We start from the raw sequence: 11,095 nt of genomic DNA on the forward strand, positions 1-11,095 counted from the left end.
GAGCCGTATCCGTGTGAACGGAAGACTTTTTTGATATCGAATTCGGTTTGTTTGCGTTGCCGTGTAAATGAGGTCTGAGACTGACTGTCGGTTGTCATACGAGGGCTGTCAGTGTCAATAATTCACGGTAATGATATTAACACCACATTTAAAAAGTTTTTTTTAATAATGATGCTATCTCATCGGCAAATTAAATACACTCTAAATGCAAGTTTGTGTGTGGGCGTGCAAGGAATGGGACAAAGCAAGAACAGCAATACACATAAATGATATAAAAAGTGCTGGATTATAATAGCATGTTAACATAAGTGCATGTTATCATTATATACATTTTATTTTTATTTTGCATTAAATGGTTATTGTCAGTACCGGTAAATCTTGACACCACTAGTTGACATTACTGAAAGTCACCCGTCCCCTACATCACAGTATTCACAGAGAACAGGATGGGGAGGGACCTGCCTGAAGAGAGCTATAGGCGGCCGTTGGTCTCGAACAGAAACAAGGCACAGCAACCTCCTAGAGCTACGGGCAGTAGTGTTAGTCCTCCAGCATTTCAAACCCTTATTTCAGGGGAGGCATGTAATGGTCAGGAGCAACAACAGCACCACAGTGGCATACATCAAGAGGCAGGGCGGAGTCCGCTCCGCCGCCTTGTTGACCACAGTGGAGTAACTGTGGTTATGGGCTTAAGAAATTGTGTTATCTCTGAGAGCCCTCCACATCCCGGGACTGGAAAACAGGGGGTCCGACCTCATTTCGAGGGGCGGCCCCCTGCCAGGCGAGTGGGTGGACCTGTTCGCCAGCCGGCGCAAAACAGCCACTGTGCCCTGTGGTTCTCCATTACTCTGGGCAACGATCCACCCTTAGGGGTGGACGCGTTCGCACACGAGCCATGGCCAAGGAAGCTGCTCTACGCCATTCCACCGCTGCGTCTCATTCTCCCTCTCCTGTGGAGAGTGAGGCGAGAACGTCTGTCAGTCATCCTAGTGGATTCCAGGAGGCTGCGCCCAGTAGTGGGACCTGCCGTTGGTGCTCGAGGCTCTGGTCACAGACCCATTTGAGCCTCTGGAGCTCTCCTCCCTGAAAGCACTGTCGTGGAAGACAGCATTGCTACTTGCCTAAACGTCAGCCAAGAGAGTGTCCGAGTTAACCGCTCTATCGGTGCACCCAAGCTTGTTGATCTGGGGTGACCAGAGCGGGGCGACACTCAGGCCGAACCCCACCTTTGTGCCCAAGAGCCTGAGGAGTGCTTTTGACTCATGACAGCTAAATTGTCCCCAGTAGATCAAAGCAAAAATAAATCAATAACGAGAAAGCAAGAGAATGAAAGAGGTTAAAAGACACAGAGAGCAGGATGACAGAGAAATCAACAGAAGAAGAAATACACGTGGTAAACACTAAAGGGAACGCTGAGCTCTCGCATTGTTTAAAGACTGGTAAATGGAAAATAAAGTGTGAAGAGAATTCGACGGTTATGAGATAGAAAACCTTAACATAAGCAATACAATCATTTTTTAAAGCAATATTTTGAGTCAACTCGTATTTTGTAAGCAGCCGTGTTATAAGCGGGATAATGGTCAATGCGCTTGTTTGGGTGTTTTTCTGAATAATGATGGGCTCAACACACATTATACCTTACTTATCACTGCATTATAATGTCTCAGACATGGCAAACTGCATTTACCGACAAAAGGACAGAACTTACACATGTTTTCAACGTTGTGAGTTGTATTAAAACTACTTTGTTAGGTTAAGAAAACTAAACTTCTTGATTGGGTTTATGAAACATAGGTTTAGGCAACAAAATTTAAAAAATGTAAACGTCCCCGTAGTGACCACCTTACCAATAGATGATAACAGCCAACTTACCCAACTAGAAGTAAGAATAGGGCCATTACATTTAAATTCCCTTAACTAACAGCATCCATTTCCACTGTTGATAACTTTTGTCTCTGATTTATGTTTTGATAAATCAAACCATAAAATGCTTGGGAAAGTAAAGGAAAGACTGTCGACATTGTTGAAAGAAACAATGACTGTTGGTACGAGATGGGATGCAAAAAACTGCCTTTGTTCATTCAACCATCTTTTGGCAGACATCTATGGTGGCCGACAGGGGCAAACACACTACAATGGCACAAAACACTTCCATTAGGAGAAATGCGCTGCATATTATATATAAAACGTGCCAAAACACCCGCAAATGAAGAAACATCTTCACCAACTTGTTGAAACATGCAAAGTGTCAGAAATAAAACGCAGCAAACACAAAACGGTGCAAATAGAAAATGCTGCAAGAAGACAACAACTATCCCTGTCACTGGAAGCAGACCTTAAATGTACTTTTTATTGGCATACTTTAACAATGTGCTTGCATGATTACTTCCGATATTATTGCAGATCTGCTGTAAGATAGCTAGCTAACGTAGTTTACAAGTAATTTAAAATATACTGTCAAAACGTGAAATTATGAGACAGCCAACTCTGCCAACAGTGACAATGTTTTCTTTATTTTCATGTGTTTTGGCACATCTGTGTCTTTTTATTTGTGTTTTTCAAAGTGCAGCGCGTTCTTTCTAATGCAAGTGTTTTGGGCCGTTTAGGGCTGTAGTGTGTTTGCCCCTGTCTGCCAACGTAGAACCTCTCACTACACGTGACTTTGTCCTTCTCTGCTAACAGGAGATTACGTGTCAGAAGAAATTCATGACATACGTGTTTTGAAGTTTCAAATATTCATTCTATTGGTTTAGTCAATTCTGCAACTTGATTTAAATTATTTATTTATTGTTTTTGGACAAAATTCGAATTAATTACAAAAACACACTTGAAAATCCTTAGTACTTTTTTTGTATGGATAACTTGCACTAAGTTCTTTACTTTAATTGTTTTCGGCTACACATGTGTATTTGAACTACACATGTAGGTTAAGTAGCTTAAATTCCAATAGAAATCTTATGCAATATTCAAGATGCTTGAAAACATACTTTTAACCCCTTTATTCTCACTTCCGGATTTCCACAAGAATGTAAAAAAGGTATTTGCGCAACAATATAACAATGATAATAATATAAAATTACTTTTATAGCGCAACGATGCAAGACATTTGACAAATTAGAACCAATCTTTTACAAAAGATTTTAAAAAATAAAAACTTATATTCAGAAGCCATTTACACAACACACCAGTATGCCAAATATGAACAATATTTAAATTACACATATGCTGTATTTGCTATGTGATTAACCACTGCGTCTCATTCTACCATTCAAATTTCCTCTGATATTAGCTGAGATGCTCTACATTCAGGTGTGATGATAGTAATTTTACTGAAGAAAAATATCTGAATACTTTATTCCAGATCAGGTCAGACTGAAGCAGATAGGACAGACAGGCAGACAGATAGACAGGAACAAGTGAAACAGGGATCTGCATCTCTGCCAAGAAAGCCTTATCACCATTCTGACTGAAAGAAGAGCAGGATCAAATTCCTCCTCTTACGTAACATATAGTCCCGTCCAGTTTCAGCCTGCACTTCTCCATGTCCAACTCAGACACACTGAGTTCAAAGTCAAATGTTTTACTAGTCAGGACCATAAGTTTTTAATGGCACCAAACAAACCGAAAACGGATGTGCTCGCGGTCCTAAATACAGTAAACACAGACTACATGCAAAGTTATTTAGAAACGTGTAGTCACTGATTTGCTTTAAAATAAATAATAGTAATTATGATATTACTTCGTTCCCTCACCTTCTCTCTCGCTCTCCACAACGGTCTGACCGAGAATGAGCGTCCCGGACTTCACACATATTCTCCCGCACAGAGAGACACGCTCTGCCGAACCATCTGACGGGCTGAACCACAGCGGCAGGCAGGCAGCTACTGCGCATGTCCGCCGCTGCTGCACATACTACTCTAGCTTTTAAAAAATCTTTCTTGGTGGTAAAAGCCATTGTTGTTGAATATTGAAAATGCAGTCTGTATTTTAAAACGTAGCTATAATTTGTGTTACTAGAATAGTTTAAAATAGTAGGCTATAAGGTCACAGAAATTAAAATTGTTTAGTTGTACATCCTATTTCCAATCATAAACAAAGTTATATGCCAATGCTCAAATCTGATTAAATGTTCAACCAATATAAAAAAAAAAACGTTTAAAATACATGTAAAAGTGTATTTTATTTCATCCTGGTGCAGCAATCTGGCTTATTTGGACTTGTATCAAAATATTGATATATTATTCAGGTTTATATAATCTCACTGTAGTGTCAGATGACTTTGCAGTGTTGCTTTAAACCTTATACATTAATTTTAAAAGCAGGTTTAAAAATTAAACCCCATAGAGTATTTGGGGTTGAGAAAAAATTCAATATAAATAATTCAACTTTCTCACCTGCACTTCACCTCCTGCGAGCCGTTCACAGTCTTCTTGGTTTCCTGTGTTCTTGACGTGACACCAAGCTGCGTCTCTGTTTGGTCGCCCACGTGGCTGCGAGCTGCTTCTGCTATCGGGTCCATCGGCACGTAAACATCCTGGTTCATAGCCGTTTTGGTGCCATTTGTTGCCACGCTTAAAGGTTCTCTTACATCTCTACTAGTTTCGAAATTATCCCTGCTCCTTTGCTGTGACCCTTGGTTTTTAATGGGGTCCACTGAAGGATCATTGACGCAGCCTTTAGGTACAAAGGACAGAGGTGAAGCCCGGCTGGGAGTCGGGGTGGCTGGCAGCGGCCGGTCCATGCTGGTTAGACTGAGGCTGGACAGGGCACTGAGCAGAGGGGAGTCTCGGACATGGTCCCCCGCCTTCCACTGGCTCTGCCCTTCACTCACCCCCTCCTCCTCTTTCTTCTTCTCCTCCCTCAGCCCCTTCAAGCTCTTCTTCTGTTTCTGGGTGCGGGGCACAGTGCCCACATGTGTGTGCATCTCGCCGGAGCGGGCGTAGCTTGGGCTGCGGAGGCAGTCGTCCATGTCATCCACTGATTGTTCCCTTGCTGCTGATTTGGCACCACCGAGGCTCCCATCATGCTCTGGGCCTGCCTTGATGTTGGCCTTCTCTGACGGGCGGCGGATGGAGAGATTAGTGAGGCTCCCAAACCATTTGAAACCTGGAAAGTAGGGGGAGGTTAAGCTGCATTCACATGATACGCGGCAAAACATCTCTGTGCTGAAATTGCCATTGTGACCTTATAGGTATTTCATCGAAATGTCTTGCATCCATGGTTTATAAGAAATAAGGTCTATTGACCGTGAACTCCAAAAATATACAAAATTAGTTTTTTGATGGAATGACCATTTATACTACATGAATTCTAAGAGGGTAAAAACCTTCTGGGAGAAAGTTGACAACACAAAGGTTAAAATAACTGTGATACATGCTTATAACCAACTGCTCTACAGGTTTCAACATTAATGTTGTGACACTGTAATCTACTGGATGAGGACATAGAGGAAATTATAAAGGTTATTTTAAAATATGACATGTTTTATTCAGTAGCACAGGGAAATTTAACCTGTGAACGTTAACCTTAGACCTGAGCATTCTGACTTTCATTATTACACCCGTGTTCCTGCAAATGAGTCACAATACTATTGCCTTTGCGAGATGTGGTTGTACATTTTTAAAGACAATTAAAGAATAATGTTGGACTTTAGGTCACAAATGGGACCAGCAGCTGCAAACATTACATGTTTTCTTTCTTCTGTGAAACACAAAAAAAAAAGTTTTCTTTTCCAGGGAGACATCAGAGGAATGTTGTTGTACCCTCATCTGCTGAAACTCTCATAGTTTCTATTATAATCGCTCCAGCTCTCAGCAGCATTTGATTATGTTTCTGCCCCGGGGACCTATTAGACTCTGACGGATATTTATTTCCTCAGCTATATATAGACTGAAGATTTTGTGGAGGCGAGAGAAGTGAGATGCTGTCTCTGCTCTGCACTGTTGGTTAGCTGTTGTGATTGGTCAACTGCTCAGAGATTTCAGGCCCCTTCGCTTATCATGAACAATATGATGAAGCGCTAGCCAAAAGAAGCGCGAGTGCTACATAGTGATGTGCACTATGTTGCAGGAGTAAACAAAGGATGGATGCCTTTCAGACAATGTGAGTGTGTGGGAGAGAAACCCTCTGAGATTTTAGCCTTTGCAGACTGCACACAAAGTGGCTTGAACCAGTGGCTAAATAATGTTTTAATTTGAACAAAGTAAGGCTAGCTGTTCCTTAGCTAGCTTTATGCTAAGCTAAGCTAATTGTCTGCTGGTTGCTCACTAGCTTTACATATCATTTTGAAAAATATGAGAGTGGTATCCATATCTTATTTAACGACTCTGCCAGACAGCAAATTAGCATTACCAAAATGTTGAAGCGGACCAGATGTTTTATTCAACATTTGAAGTAGGTTTGAAGTTTTAACAAATAGGCCTACAACTTACTTATCTTAAATAAAGATAAAATCCATTTTGTTTTGGGGGTTATTTTTTTCACTTTTGATGGAGAAGGCTCGTCGTTTCATTCACTCTGCTTCTGGTCTTTGTGCTAAGCTAGGCTAAATACATTCTAGATATGTCTCTGTACTGGACTCACAAAAGTGAAAATAATATCCAGAAAACTCTGAGAAGGACAGCACTGTACTGCAGGATTTCTCCAAATCTTCTCAAAATTCCTCGTATGTGTTAACTTACTTGGCAATAAACCTGTCTCTGATTCTTGATGTGTTTCTTAAATTAAAACACAGATACAACAAAACTGAATACAGTGTCAAGATAGAATCTGTTGCGTGGGAAACAACAAACCTTAAATTATCAGAAGCTGTTATCAAGGGACATTTTTTATCCCTTTATTACGAAAATGTAAAAGTGAAGACGACAAAATGGCCGAAACTTTTCTGTGTTTATTAATCTGGCGCAGTGGGGGCAGATCCCTCATGGGTGAAATTCAACTTCAACTAGTGAACAACTATAGAGTCTAACAGCAGAAGAAGAGAAGCACAGAGCTGTCCTTTCAGCAGACACTCGCTGTCTTTGCTTAAACTCTGCTCTCAGCTGGGACGCTGTCCATTCAAACTGCACAAAGACACATCTATGCTTCATTTACAATGCACCAAAAAACTGTGTGTGAGTGGGACAACCAGCCAGCACACAAACACACTCATTCACAGTGAAACAAGTGTCAATAGATAATTTTCTTTTAAAGGATTACATACTGTATATAAACTTGTATCAGCCTCCTGTGTCTACTAGAATGTATTTTCCTGGGTGGAAAGTCACTAAGTAGATCAACTCAAGTAATGAAACTGTTACTACTACTGTTTAGTATTTTTGCGTGATGTTACAGTCTTTACATGCACAAAACCTATAAAAATAGGAAGGGGGAAACCCCAAAAAGCATAATAGGGCCCCTTTAAGTGTACAAAACTGACTGTTTAAGTTCAGCAAACAAATCTGCTCAGCTGGTTTTGGGAACACGTTGGCAGGAGGTGTTGCGTGATGTTGACAGCTCTGCAGGGTCGTGGCTACCCTCCTGCAGCGGAAACACACTTTCTGTCTGTCAGAGGAGAGCTGGCTCACACTCAGCAGGATCTATTTTTCAATATGACAGCTAAAAAATAGGGAGGAAACTCCAGTCTCCATCACTTTTCTATTTCTTTAGAAAAGAAAAAAGTACACTCTTTCCCTCTTACATAGACTGATGTTAAGAGTGAAACATTTTGAAATCCAACACAGATGCCAATGTTTTGGTGTTCATTTTTTGCATCTATTTCCCATTTGTGGCAGGGAAACAAATACATTTGTATAAGTCTCGTAAACATGAGTTAACAAAAGCCTCCTATACAATTACATATTCAATAACCTTAGTAACCAATCTGCAACCTTAGTGCTAGATGGCACTTAATCACACCCAACCTTCATAAGTTCCAATGCAACAGTGTAAAAATACTCCATCACAACACACACAAATGTCCTGCATTCAAACCCCTACTTAAGTAGAAAAAATATGTATTGTCATCCAGATGTACTTAAAGGTTCAGTTGGTAACTTTCTCTAAAATGCTGTTTTACGATATTTTCTGAAATTGTCCCTCTAAGATATCAGACTGTAGTGCATTTTGCAAGTGCCTCAAAAGGCATTTGCAAGATGAAATCGGGCCTGAAGGAAACCAACCAATCACAGCTGAAGAGTCTCTAAAGCAATGTTACTGTTTGTGAATTCCGACTGTCAGATTAGGCAGCGCAGATAAAATGACCTATATAGAAAAACAGATCAGCCAAAACCAAGCTCCTCCTACGAGCTGGAGCAATCTCTCTCATTTGACAGCTAAATATTACACTCAAATATTTGGAGCAGAATTAGGCAGTGCAGTAACAGTCTCCTAAATTCATATTTGACACTGCATAAGAGACTACTCAGCTCTGATTGGTTGTATTCCTTTGGTTCTGTTCCTCCTTGTATTTGTTGTAGTTCTAGCATTACGCAGTTAGGAGCACTAAAAGGAGGCACGTGAACATGCTTTTTTTCACAGATGATCTGTCTCGTGCCTTACTCTTAGGCTAAAGTGCCAGTTTTGGCAAATATCAACTTCCAGTGGGAAATACATGTGTTCCGCAGTAAAATGTCCCCTCGAAGTTATTTTACTCCTGTTAATGACACAACATTGTTAGAGCAGCATTTAACTGTTACTGCCGCTCAGGGTGGAGATAGCTTTATATAAAGTTTCTTAGTTTATTGCAGTTGTTTGCAACCTGGTTGGGCCCCTCCAAAGACTCAGATACATTGGAGAGGTTGTTGAAAGTTAACAAAAAAGGGAAGAAGGAAAAAAACAAGTTTAAGCCATATACGGAGGGAACAGCTAACTACTCAAAGACATCTGAAATGTGAAAAGGAATCCAAATTAAACATGGTGTTTTGTCAAAAAAAATTGGAACCAATGGTTGAATCCTTCACAATGCATTGTGCTTTATACACTTGTATAAGTAAATACAATGTAAATGTTGTTCCAGGTACAATATTTGGTTTCCATATTCCCCATACATTTCGTTAACTCAGTCTTATGTTAGATTTGGAATGAAAAGAGTTGTACTTTTAAAATAAAAATATTTTATTAAATAAAAAACTCATAAAAATTGTAATATTCCCTCTAAATTAAAGTCTACTTCCTGTTGTTTCATCCAAAGAACTTAATTGACCCTCTAGCAATTGCACCATGGGTATATATGAAGGTATTGTATTTTGTCCTTTTTGTGCAATAGGGACTTTGTTGAAAACATTTAAGGAAAAAAACACAACACATCAGAAATATTACACAACAATATTTTGAACTAAAATATAACTTACTCAGTTTTCGTTTGTTCATGTTTCAGATGTCAACTTCCTGGTGTATTTAGTGATATAAAACAGTTTGCTGCAGAGTTACAATGAGCCGCGTGCTCTTTACCCTTCAGAGTGACTCTGCTTCCTGTTCTCTGAACACAGCGGAAGAGTCGCGGTGCATTTCATGTCAAGTTGATGCCATCAGGAGGCATGTCACTTTCTGACTTCACAGCGGAAATGTGTCATTTGGGAGGAAGCCACAGTGGAGTTTTGACAGCTTTTTTATTTCCACTTAAAGGGCAGAAAAGGCAACCCATACAAACCGTGCATCGGGCCCAATACACTTACATTAGGGTAAACGTGCTGCACAACAAGATGTAAATATGTAACACAAATGTGCCAAAACACGTGCAAATGAAGAAACATCTCCACCAACTTGAAAACACAGGCATAGTATTTAGAAATAATTCACCAACTTGAAGAATCAAGCTCAGCGTTTAGTAAAAGCGCTGGATAAACAAACTGTTGCAAGAAGCTCAAAACACAACAGAAACGAGGTCAACTAAAAAGTGACGCACACAGCTGGACCTTAAGCGCCTGTTGACTTTCGGGTATTATAAAGTTGTCCAACTGTGACTCTCGCAGAGTCTGTTTATTACTTGTAACATTGTTTTGTCAGTATATTTGAAATTGCTAGGTTCATCATTGGTCACCATGAGATCACATTGTTAAAATAAAACTAATATTTTAGGTTAGCTTCCATTGACAGTTTACAGTTGGTCAAATTCATAATCCCTGAACTTCAACAAGCGCTCAGTCCCAGCTGTGTGCATCACTTTTTTAGTGTCCCTGATTTAGTTGTGTTTTGAGCAGCACGTTGCTCCCAATGTAAGTGTTTTTGGCCGTTGTAGCACGTTTGCACCTGTCGGCCACTGTAGAAAACTTTAAAACTCATTATAATATGAAAATAACATTTTGCAATGAGCCATATTCTTTTTCTTCAACATCTGACTCTTCAAATGAAACAATTGTCTCCTGAGTGTATACTGTCACTGAAAACCTACCTAAAAAGTTGTATTGACTTATTATAACAGTGTGATTGCATGATTCCTTCCGAAATTATTGCAGATCTGCCGTAAGCTATAGCAAGCTAACAAAGCATTGTCTGTTTTTTGTGTGACTGTCTTCTTTAAGTGTGACTTTTGTAAAGTGTCTTTGTTTATATTGAAAAGTGCTATATAAATTAAATGCATTGTTATTATCATAGCTAACCCTGTAATTGAATTGGAAAGTTAAATATTATAAAAATATTATAGTGTTTAAATACTCTCCCTTAAAGTTGTGCATTCAAAACCTTACACCAAGCCTGTTTTTCAGGTCTCAGGCTCGAAAATGACATTTCCAGAACAAATGACCATAACTACACTTCTAAAAGGGTTACATTAATAATCTTTATTTTCAAAGTAATGATAAACCTGTGAGTTGGAAGTAGAAAAGTCAGAATCAATATAGATGTTTTTTTATTTTAAAGAAAATTCAAGATTGAACATAGTAAAAAACTGTAAATTATAGGGTCCGTCCAAAAATTCTTTTTTACTTATAGTGAAAACTACCCTTGGATGATGGGTTAGTGCAGGGTTCCCAAACTTTGCCATGCCAAGGACCCCTATATAGCATTATCGTCTGGCGGGGACCCCCCTGTTGCAATTTATTTTTTAAATGATGAGTACATTATGGAGAATATGAAAAATTAATCATACAGCTTAATACATTTTCTTAATATATATTTG

The 11,095-nt window shown here is 39.4% G+C and overlaps 1 protein-coding gene across 1 annotated transcript; it reads right to left on the reverse strand.

Moving 5' to 3' along the window:
• Positions 1-4,390: 4,390 nt before the first annotated feature.
• On the reverse strand, positions 4,391-9,420 carry LOC104945349 (uncharacterized). The gene is made up of 2 exons (XM_010771000.1): positions 9,330-9,420; positions 4,391-5,106 (listed from the first exon to the last, which is right to left on the reverse strand). Exons 1-2 carry the CDS (start codon positions 9,346-9,348, stop codon positions 4,391-4,393), a joined length of 735 nt encoding a protein of 244 aa, XP_010769302.1. The 5' UTR covers positions 9,349-9,420.
• Positions 9,421-11,095: the final 1,675 nt, after the last annotated feature.

Source organism: Notothenia coriiceps, unplaced genomic scaffold (genome assembly GCF_000735185.1).
Source record: "Notothenia coriiceps isolate Sejong01 unplaced genomic scaffold, NC01 NC01_scaffold00009525, whole genome shotgun sequence".
Classification (NCBI taxonomy): Eukaryota; Metazoa; Chordata; class Actinopteri; order Perciformes; family Nototheniidae; genus Notothenia; species Notothenia coriiceps.